This window comes from Lotus japonicus, chromosome 4 (assembly GCF_012489685.1).
Source record: "Lotus japonicus ecotype B-129 chromosome 4, LjGifu_v1.2".
In the NCBI taxonomy this organism is placed as follows: Eukaryota; Viridiplantae; Streptophyta; class Magnoliopsida; order Fabales; family Fabaceae; genus Lotus; species Lotus japonicus.
The window spans coordinates 33,292,011-33,304,089 of NC_080044.1; the positions used below are offsets into that span (position 1 = coordinate 33,292,011).

The following is a 12,079-nucleotide window of genomic DNA, read 5'->3' on the forward strand; positions in this document are numbered from 1 at the left end:
TCTCAGAGTTCAAACATCTTAAGCAGACACTCTACCCAAAAGCTCTGGTTTTCTAGACCAAAGCTCTGATACCACAATTGTAACACCCCGGTTTCTCAACTGAGGAGTCACATTAGTAACCTAACAAGTCTAAGGACTATTTCTTAATCCTGAGAAAACACAATATATTTTTTTTCCTTTTCGAAACAGCTGAACATAATTGAATATATAACATAGACTTTATTCAACAACCCATTCCCGACATAATAATAATAGTGTCATACATCATCATGAACAAGTTTCCAAAGTAAGTACGCTCACTTAGACAAGTGGCGAATATAAGGTTTAAACAACAGAGTTTTCAGAAGGAAAAAGAAACTCAGACATAGTCCACCAAAAAGGGAGAAGCAACTGCTTCATCCACCTATACTCGACCGCCCACGGTCACGGTCTCCAACTTGAACAGCTAAGCTTCAGCGGAAGGCTCTCCATCGCCTAATAGCGTTAAGCGCCCAAACAACAAGTAGCAAATAGAAAGGGTTAACTCCATACAATTACCATGTATGAAAGAGAAAATCATGCTATTCAAATTTAACTACCTATCATGGTAAATAAACCAACAACATAACTAAACTCATATATCAACAACCTAATATATAACATCAATTCAGATATCGACAACCTAACATATAACATCAATTCAAATATCGACAACCTAACATATAACATCAATTCAGATATCGACAACCTAACATATAACATCAAATCAGATATCAATAAACTAATAACTAAAATCCAACAACATAGGGTTAGGTGTTAGTTCCCTATAATGCAACTATATGCTTCTACCAAAATGGATCGATCAGCAACGTCTCTCAAGACGGGACAATCACGCGGGACCACACCCACCTCATTGCCACTTAACGCCATTCCGGACGGGACAATCGCGTGGGACCACACCCACCTCATCGCCACTTTAGAACATCTCGAAAGATAGGACAATCCCGCGGGACCACACCCACCTCGTTGCCACTTTATAACGCCTCGAAAGACGAGACAATCACGTGGGACCACACCCACCTCATCGCCACTTAAGGACCAAAGCCTATATGCCAAGTCAGTCAACAACAATCCCCAAACCAATGATTAATTCGGAGTAACCACATGTTATTCCTATTATCAACGAACATAACTCAATTCAATTGCATACCAACTCAGTTCAATGACAGAAACCAGTAAACGGCCGAAGCCTCTCAGAAAACGGAGACACACGTCTCAATAAGTTCATTCGGCCGAAGCCTTTAGAAAACATTTGGCACAAGCCTCAGAAACAGTCAATATAAGCAAGCATACAACATTGCAAGCATAATAATCATAATCCAATGCCAATCAATATAAACATCTTCATCTCAAACGCAGGCAGTGCAATAAAAGCATGCAAGACTCAAAGACGCGCTAAAACTGAGTTACCCTTACCTTCGTGAGTAGAAGTTGGGCATGGAAGTTGTGAACCTAGAACAAGGAAACACAATCATCAACACAAGCCCTACTGGAAGTAACACTATCTAATAACGCTAATCGAAACCGGAAAGAAAGCTTTTAAAGCTTCAGAGTTCCTCTTAAGGCACGATTTGACAACAGAACTTCGTTCGCTAAAACGAGTATAACTCGAGCTACAGAACTCGGAATGACACGAAACCAGCGCCAAAATTTCAATAATCGAAAGAGCTACTCAATGGCTCAGGTCATAGAGACCCAAAAATTATTTTTGGACACGGTACCCTAAGCAATAGGTTTCGGCCACTATGTAAAATAGGGTTCCCGAACTTTTTCTTCGATCTAAATCGATTCCTAGGTATTCTTAGGCGATATCTAGGCCAGGGAAACTCTCAGAAAAATTATCGAATCGAAAACTGTCGCAGGGGTATTTTGGTCAATATTTCTAGCTCGGAAACTCAAAATCAGAATTTCGAAAAATAAATTAGATGGGGTCGATACCAACAACGATTATGACGACTAATCCTACTAACGCTAAGCTCAGTCGAGAGTTTTTGATTCAAAAAGCGGAACCTTTGTCAGAAATGGGTATTTTGAGCAGAATCGAAACTCGGCGGCCTTTCGGCGACATTCGGCAAAATGTAATCCGCTAAACATGCTCAGGGGCACGTAGGGAATAAGTTTAGACACTAAAATCAAGTTATTTGGACAGTTTTACCAAAAAGCTCAAAACTTGGAGCACAGAAAGACATAGCAAAAAGCGACGGAATTTAAGATCAGAAGAAAGAAATAACATCAGTACCTTGAGGCCTACGCGTAGCAACGAACAGAGCAACGATCAGGCAAGAACCGGAAAAAACTCTTCCTCCTTTCTCCCTCAAGCTCACCCACGGCCAACAAAGAAAATGAAAAGGATGGTGTGATTTTTTTGAGTTTTTGAAGTCCTATTTATAGGAAATTGAAAACGTGAGAAAATGATTATTTCGCGATTCCGATTTTTCCTACTGATTCCAACGTATTTTAGACACGATATTCTTCCCGCTGAATCTTCTAATTATTCAAAGAAATATCAGTATGATTTTTGGTTTTCGAGGCTTGTTTTTTTAATGTTTACCGGCTTAAAATGCACTTTATGCACTTTATGATTTTGACCTCGGATGCAGAAACTTCCTTCTGAAGAAAGATTTGGAACGTCGATTAGAGTGGGCATACGCGTGTAGAATCTTCATCTGAAGTTCCGAATAGAAAAAGTCTTCCTCGACAGTTCATTTTAGGGTTCTTGAACTATCAGGGTTTTAGTTTCGGCAAACTTCCGATGATTGGAATCGGACGTTCGTAGATCCTAGGGTTTCACCTTGAAACGCTTGTTATATAAGGATTAAGAGAAGTTCTAACATTTCTCTGAAGATTTTTGGAATTTATTCCTATAGTGTTCCAAGGGTGGAAGATTTTTGGAATTAATTCCTATAGTGTTCCAAGGGTGGAAGATCTTTGGAATTAATCTGTTCCTAAGGTTCTTGTCCTAGGTTTAAGCGAATACTGCTTGCGTCATAAGTTCCGTCGATTCGAATCTTGTCCTTAACCTTCTCGTGAAATATCTTCTCCATACATTTATTCCATTTAATAAACGTTTATCCAGCTTCCTTACTTCACGTTTCGTCGAACTTATTCGTGAATCGGAAATTTCACTAATTTATTCTAAGCTTAAAAACTTGGGTCTTACATCAACACCTCCAATGGTAAAGTTCTTAGTTCTTAGTTCTTAACTAAAAAATCAGAATAAGAACCTTGCATTGGAGATGCTTAGATGATTAAGGATGGAAGACAAGTGAGCAATTGGTGTAAAGTGTACACAATCATATTGTATATTGTTTTAAGACATGTTAGCTATAGATGAAATAAACTAGCACCTTAGATCAGACCGTCTCAACCCTTAGGCTAGTAAAGCCCTCGCTTTATGCCCTAATTTTTTTTAAAAAAAAAAACTAGTATATATTTCAAAGGAAATTATTCAAGAATAGACAAATCAATAACATATTGAGTGCCTAAAAAATGGATCTATTAACTGCAACATTTATTTTTAATTAAATTCAATTTATTGATTATTTTGAATTGATAAAAAGCAGAGGAGGAGTGTGACTTTTTATTTGATTTCTTTAAATTCGTCTTAATCTTGAACGTTTATTAAAACATAATGAAAATTCAAATATTGATGGATTGAATTTATTTACAGAACTAAATATCTTAAAAGAAATTATACATGTAGAAAATGATACACTAATTGACATACTTAATTAAATGATACACCAATTGACATACTTAATTATGTAAAAAGAATTGATTCTTTCCCAAATGCATATATTGTTTATACAATAATGTTAACAATTCCTGTAAGTGTTACTTCTGCGGAACGTAGTTTTTCAAAATTAAAGTTAATAAATCATATCTAAGATCAACAATATCTCAACAAAACTTAAATGGGTTGACTTTATTATCTATTAGAAAAGAAATTTTAAGAGAATCTATTATACTAATTTAATAAACGATTTTGCATCTAATAAAGCCCGAAAAATAGATTTTATTTAAATTATTTATATAAAAAAATTAATTTTATAAAAAACCAATTCTTAGAGTTCGCTTTAGGTCTTAATATTGGTTGAGCATACTTTCCTACAAGTAGTTAGAAACTGATTTATCGAATTAAAGATAGATAATAAGAATATCCATAACCGGTACAAAAACAGAACATAATTACACAGTACATGCCCAAGGCCATAACTGGTTTTACCTACCTCAACTTTGTCTAGCATATCTGCAAAACAATTCAACTCCCTATAGCCTAAAGGTATGAATCATCCACTTACAATTAATCTCAGATCCAAGGGTGCCAATACGGTTTAGCGCATTAAAAAGTTTCCAAAACCTAAACTCACATTGATTTACCAAGGTCGAATTATTCTCAATCAACACATTCAGAAATTGATGCTCTATCCAGAAAAGCCATGTATGTTGAATTGTGCTTGTACCTACTCCTTCTCATACACCCAACAGGAACCAATTGCTTTAGAACAAATGAATTACCCTTTGACGCCCCCATCAACATACATTAAATTTTAATAAAGCATCCAAAGGAGGAAGCCAGCTTCCTTGTGGAGGCTGCATTTATTAGAGTCTCACATTAGCTAGAGATGTAGTCAATTAAGTGCTTATAAAGGTAGAGCAACCCTCAACTCTTGAGTTAGCTTTTGAGTTGAATTAGGTTTCCCTAATTCTAATATGGTATCAGAGCTTATCCTAGATCTATTTATTATTTGTTGTGAAGACCTTCAATATTTGGGCTACCCGTTGTTGATCCCATGTTCCAGTTTGTTCAGTCCTGGACGTGAGGGAGGTGTGTTAGAAGTATAGATAGCCTTTAATTTATAAGGGTAGTACAAACCTCAGTTCTTGAGCTAGATTATGAGTTGAGTTAGACTTCCCTAATTTTAATAGCATTTGTACCTACGATTTCTTTTATAGATGACTTTTTTACATTACTAATGCAAGTTTCAAATAAATTTACCAAACTAGTGCCACTTTTGATTTAATTACAAGAATAGTGTAAATCGCCACTTGAAGTGGCGATATCTTTTTTTTTAATTTTTTTTTTATGAAATCGTCACTAGCAGTGGCGACACCAAAATATTTTTTTTTTTGACTTTGTTTATTAGTGACGGAAAATTTTCCGTCACAAACTCCGTCGCTAAAAATTTTGTGACGGATGTATGTACACTTCAACTTCCGTCGCTAAATTCTTTTTCATTATTCACTAAGATTTTGAGACGAAATATATTTCGTCGCAAAAGGAATTCCGTCGCTAGAAATGTTGTGACGGATGCTATCTTTCTTCACATTCCGTCACTAATACCTTTTATATTAAATATTAGGATTTTGTGACGGATACGATTCCGTCACAAACATAGAAAGTAAAAAAATATATATAAACAGGATGTCGCCACTGTGAGTGACGATTTCAATAAAAAAATTAAAAAAAAAAGAGATATCGCCACTTCAAGTGGCGATTTACACTATGTTGGTAATTAAATGAAAAGTTGCACTAGTTTGGTAAAAAAAAATTAAAACTACACTAACCTAGTAAAAAAGTCTTTATAGATCGAATGTCAATTTTCATCTATCATTCCATCAGATTAGAGGCAATTCACCCAACTTACTTTTTACCAACCATACTAGTCTAATCTTAACGAGTTCCAGACCCAATTTTCATCTATCATTCCAACAGATTAACAGATTAGGGGTAATTCACCCAACTTACTTTTACCAACCATACTAGTATAATCTTAACAAGTTCAAGACCCAATTCCAATACGTAGTCTTGCCATAAAAAATGGCGTCATTTTTGGCTGTCCATACAGCCCAGCACAGTGAAAACGGGATTAACTCCCAGATTCTCTTGTCTGCTCCAAATTTGCCCATTCAACCAGCAATAACCAATAACATACATCTATAGCATCCACGAGTTAGGACACCAACATATAAAGAAGGTGATTAAGTTGATTCTTGATCTACACCTCCCCTGATGATCTTCCGATTCAATACATTGCCTCATTAAATTCTCCGTAGTAGCTATAATGGGTTATAATGTAACAATTGAAATGGAACTGTGTGTATACTACAATGGATTCATATTCATCCCCCTTGGTCCCTAAGACTAGTTAAAGGGATCAATTATTATTCCTATTGATTCTCTCCCTCATTCATGTAACTAAGCCAACTTAGAACACCGTCTAGGTTTGATGTACATGCCACCAGATTTTTAAGTTCTCCAACTATATTATGGAGGCCTATGATGTACAATTTATGTTCACTTCTCTACATAAATAATACTCTAAGGTTTCTTTGTTCATCTAGTTAGATCCTGGAGTTTTATTCAGGAACATTTGACGCTCATTGTGGGGCCCTGGTAAAACGTTTTGTAGGGCCTCAAGGACGTTTAGAAAGAAACCATAGTCAGACCCCCTCCCTAACACGTGAAATTGGAGAGCTGCAGTTTTTCTCCTTGATGAAGATGGTGCAAGGTCATTTGTTGTCCTCTCCGATCAGATATTGATGCAGTCATTTTTCCCTACTACCTCATTCCTGTAACACCTCATTTTTCGTTATTAAGTTATTTATTATTTTATTTTAATTATTATTATGATATATGGTAATTAAGTGATTTTATTAGATAATTAAGTGACTATGTGATATATGAAGCGAGTAATTTATTTAATTTGTATTTGAGTGAGATAAGATTAAATTAGATAAGGCTGTTGGGTTTAGGTGATATATGGAGTGGGGCCCATTGTATTACTATTTAAGGGTTAGAAGTGAAATAGAAAGCGAGAAATCAGAATTTGTGAATTGGAGAAGTTAGCAGAGCAGAAAAGAAGCGTGAAAGAGAGAAGGGGAGAAAAGAGAAGAAAAACCTAGAATTTGATCTTCAAGAGGTAAGGGTTTGGATTCATGTTCTATGAATTAGTATGATAGTGGGTAATGATAGGAAGCATGATTTAGGAACCCTAGGTTGCATAAATTCCTAAATTGAAATAGTTGGGTTTGATTTTAAGATGAATTTTGGGGGTAGAAGATAGGCGCGCATGATGCGCGGGTTGCGCGCGGGAAATTTACGAGCTCTTGAACCCTCTTTCGAGCTGTGTTAATGAACGAATTTGAAGAAGTAGTCTTCATAAAAGTTGTAGCCCTTTCTGCTATGAAACCTTTTCCGCTGGTTTCACGTCATTCCGACGTCTATATCTCGAGTTATATGCAATTTAGTGAGGACCGGTTAAGCTGTCCTGTTTCTCACAAACTGCGGTTAGTGTTAGATTTTTCCTGAATTTTTTACATCGCATTTTGACATGAAAATTCACAGGGATTTACAAAACGTGTATACGGAACCATGATACAAATATTGGATTTTTCTAAGTGTATTTGATAATTTATATCTGTTTAATAGTTTATTATTTTGGTGTTGTTTTTCTGAATTGATGTTTTGTGTTGAGTTGCTAAGTTACTGTGACTGCAAATTGTGTAATTGATAACATGAAAGTTATGTTTTGTGAAATTGGAGATGATTTCATATTGTTGAACTGGTGATGAATATGCTAAAATAATTAAGATTTGAAGATGGTCTGAATATGCATATGTTAGTTCAGTTTTGCACAATACATTGCATAGTTGTCAAGAGGCAATGTTTGCTAGTTCTCGTGGAGGCTAATGACTCATCCCAAAACTGGAGTGGTTTTGAAGCCTAGAGCGAGGGCTTTATTGGTGGTTATCTGTCTGGAGTGGACGCGGTGATACCGCTAAGGATAACAACTTTGGTACCAAAGGCATTTGCACGGGTCTCACTTGAGTCATATGTGTTAGGGAGTTGTTGATGCTAATTAATGATAATTGTGATATTTTTTTTGATATTTGATATTTACTTGATGCTATGAATTATGTAGTATTGTCATAAGTGTGAGATTGATTGATTATATTAAATTACAAAATTTATTATTTGTTAGTGGAGTGTGAAGAATTTATGTGGAACATAGATAAGCTTTTACATTATTTATTATTATGCTTATCTATATGATATGAGTTATCACCCTTCTGTTGGAATGATATTCTATGCGACATCGCTCAGGTACCGAGGATAGTGAAGCTTCTCGTGAGAGTTAGTTGGAAGAGCTAGTCTTTCATTTATGGTTTAATTAGGGGAGTCATGCTCTGTTATGTAACACAGGGAAACGTTTAGTTTTGTACCTTGATGTTAAGAGTTATTTTACAAGCTCTCTTTATTCATTATGGATTATGTTTTATTTTGGACCTGAAATAAATCTGTTGTGCTATGCATATGATGTTAGACATTAAAGTTAGAAATTTAGATACTTATTATGAGCATGACAGGTGTTTGATTTATATTTCTGGAGAATAAATGTGACACCCTCGTGTTATGCATTTTACTCTGATTTATGATAAAAATTACGCGGGGTTTAGAGGGTGTTACAATTCCCACTTCGACTTCTGCCTAAACGAAGGCGGAGGGCAACAAATGAGAGAGGAAGAATCACTTACATTTGAATTCCCACTTCGACTTCTGCCTAAACGAAGGCGGAGGGCGAACAAAGATATGTTTTTTCACCCCCTAGCTAGTAATTTTATTTCAGATCATTGATTTTCGTTGGTAGGGGTTTCAGGTTTTTATTGATTTGTTGATAAAAATGTGTTGGCTTGCTCATTCCCATCCTTATAATTGTCACAATTTTTTATTTAGGAACCCTCCTTACTGTCAATTTCCCATTTGAACCAAGAGAATAGGCACTCGCTTGATTTAATTGTTTTTGCCAAATTCGTTTTGATTTAAGATTTTATTCATGACTATTGCCTTTCAAAGTTATAAGCTGATCTAACCACAGGTGGTGGCACAAGTGGTGAATGTGCATTTTCTTAAGAGATTCCGCTTAAGCTTCTGGCCCGGGTTCAATCCCCTCTGAGGTAAAAAATAATACATTTGTTGTTATGGATATCACTACGCATCCCGAGCCAGATTAGTCATGTGGGACCCCTTTCACCCGTGGAGACCGGTGGCCAAAGGAAAAAAAAAAGTTATAAACTGATCTGGTTTGAGCACTGTATTAGACCTGATTGTATAAGCTAATATAATACATTTTGAGTTTATCAGTTATTTGATGACTACATTATATTCAATAACTTTATCCATCAAACCATCCTTATACATTAAAATGTTGTATAATTTAATTCACCATCAAAAGATGAGATAAGACCTGATAAATTTTGATGTATTAACTACTTAAAATTATTCTAGACCTAACCCCATTCAGTTTTAACACCCTTTGTTTACAAGAAGTTTCTCTTTCACCTTCTTTTTATCTCCTTTCACCTTCCTCTACTTCCTCCTCCATTTTTTGTCATTCGAGTAGTTTGCAAGTCTCTGTTGGGCACTTGCTGTCTTCGTCCTCATCCTCCCCTTTGTTCTAAATTACTCTTATGGTTCTTTTAAAAAAAAAAGTACTCTACTTATGGTGTCTTATGATTCGGAAATATAAATTTATATTTGAATTCCATAAATTTTGCTTATTATAATTATGGTATGTGATCATTTCTGATGTGATGGCATAAGTGGCACTCTTGCATAGTTGGATTGATATGAAATATTATTTAATCTCAATAAATTTTTCATTGACTTTCTTGAACATATTACCGGGTTTTGAATTTTGCGTTAATGATGAAATATTTCTTCACATCATAAGCTCTCTAATTTTTTTCATGTGCTCAAATTAATCTTATGAGACTTGAAAAGGTAGTGGGAAGTCATAATGCATGCGATGGAATTAGTAACACTCAAATATTCATCACATCCAATATGTTGGACAACACAAAACGTTGCCATAACATACATATTTCGCGCCGGTCTTGCCGCGTGATGTTTTTCTCCCGTGCTGGCTTTGCCGCATGATATTTTTCTCCCGTACTGGCCTTGCCGCACGATGCTTTTTTTTCCGTGTTGCCTTGCCTCGCGATGACATATTCAACACCGGCATAGCCTTGCGACTATTTATTTCACCTAATTGAAGAACTAACAACTTTGCATGACATAGGTGAAAGAGTTTGAATGATTATTATCTCCTTTTTTTAATTATTCATTAAGATTTTGAATTCGTCACTAACTTGGAATGTGTGTATTTACATCCCTTTAAAAAATTCATAACTAACTTTATCTTTACTATTCATATTTTGTGACGGGTTCTGATATTTTGTCTCAAGAGTGAGGTGGATTGGAGTGTCATTTTGACAAACTTTGAGCTAGGGATGTATTTATTTTACTTGGAAAAATTTATCCTCCATTCCCACTTCCACCAAAAAATAAATCAAGAAACTATAGAGAAATAAAAGATATGATAGGTGATGTGATAGAAGATGAAATGAGTAGAAATGAGATGGAAAATAGAGAAAGAAAAGTATGAATAACTCAAACTTATTATACTCTTGACATTATGATTTAGGTAGCGAAGCAATGTTACAAGTGAGAACTCAGCATTTGAGTGAGTCGGAAATCCATCAAAATACAAATAACTTTATCAAATAAAAGAGCAAATTAGGTTTATCATATCATCATCTTACACAGAAAAATGAGTATATGATCGATCAACCTAGTTAATGCGTGACAGCAAAAACAAACTAGTAGCGTCTAATGGTGTAAGTTTGTAATTGTACTTATCCACCTTGTAGGGACAATTGAAACTTTCTTCCCTGCATGTGCTTGGGCCACTCTAGCAAAATGTTTCCACTCTGATTCATTCGATTTATATCATATCACCTCTGCAATGTGGGACATCACAAGAACGCGCTTTTGTATCCCCTTTCCTCAGCTCCATTCCTATATATAGCCAACTTATGAACCCAAATTTCAGTGTGGATTTTAAAAACTTTCACTTATGGCAACTTCGAAAGTTCTCACTATAGTTTTCTTCGTGTTATTGGGTTTAGGCATATGCTCTGCCGCCAGAACACTCCTTAACTATGGTTCCGATCACCGCATTGGCGGTGATTTCCACGATGATGTTGGTGTAGGTGGAGGTTATGGTGGTGGTGGGGGATCAGGTGGAGGTGGAGGAGTAGTAGACGGCTATGGAGGAGGTGCTGGTGGTGGTGAAGGTGCTGGTGGAGGATATGGAGCAGCAGGCGGTGGGTATGGTGGTGGTGGAGGAAAGGGAGGAGGTGGCGGTGGAGGTAGTGCTGCTGAAGGTGGTGGATATGGAGGAGGAGCAGGTAAAGGGGGCGGGGAAGGGTACGGTGGAGGTGGAGGTGCAACACATGGGGGCGGCTATGCTGGTGGAGGTGGAGGTGGCAATGGAGGAGGTGGTGGTGGTGGTGCTGAAGGTGGTGGTTATGGAGGAGGAGCTGGTCAAGGAGGTGGGGGAGGGTATGGTGGAGAAGGAGCACATGGGGGAGGCTATACTGGTGGCGGTGGAGGTGGCAATGGAGGAGGTCGTGGTGGTGGTGCAGGGGGTGTAGGTGGTGGTTATGGAGGCGGGGAAAGAGGTGGAGCTGGTGGTGGATATGGTGGCGCAAGTGAAGGAGGATATGGAGGTGGAAGTGGTGGTGGTGGTGGAGGTGGTGGCGATGTTGGTGGAGCGCATGGAGGTGGATATGGTAGTGGTGGAGGAGCAGGTGGAGGATATGGGGGTGGAGCTGGTGGTGGTGGTGGTGGCGGCTCTGGTGGTGGGGCTGGTGGTGGAGGTTCACATGGAGGGGGATATGGAGGTGGCGCTGGAGGCGGCGAAGGTAGTGGGCATGGAGGTTATGACCCTTGAACTCAGAATTACCTTCTATGTTAAGAAAGAATACCAGCACCTCTTAACCAAAGTAGTAACCAAAATAAGAAATGGTTACGAGGAAACCCATAAACTATTCAAGCATAAATTTCGTTGCATGTATGTTAAATTAATTTTACATCATTGATATGGAAGAACAATTGTATCTTTTTATAATAATATATATTAATATGTCCACTGCATGCTTCTATAATTCATTTCGTTCTTAGTAGAGTACATAC

General features: G+C 37.0%; 1 protein-coding gene across 1 annotated transcript; it reads left to right on the forward strand.

Annotated features, from left to right (window-relative positions):
* The first annotated feature begins 10,766 nt into the window (after positions 1-10,766).
* LOC130716148 (glycine-rich cell wall structural protein 1.0-like) lies at positions 10,767-12,051 on the forward strand. The gene has a single exon (XM_057566350.1). It carries the CDS (start codon positions 10,959-10,961, stop codon positions 11,835-11,837), a length of 879 nt encoding a protein of 292 aa, XP_057422333.1. The 5' UTR covers positions 10,767-10,958; the 3' UTR covers positions 11,838-12,051.
* The last annotated feature ends 28 nt before the right edge of the window (positions 12,052-12,079 follow it).

What these genes read in the sequence shown, in the direction of transcription:
- LOC130716148 (XM_057566350.1), top strand. Translation starts at nt 10,959, where the DNA reads ATGGCAACTTCGAAAGTTCTCACTATAGTTTTCTTCGTGTTATTGGGT.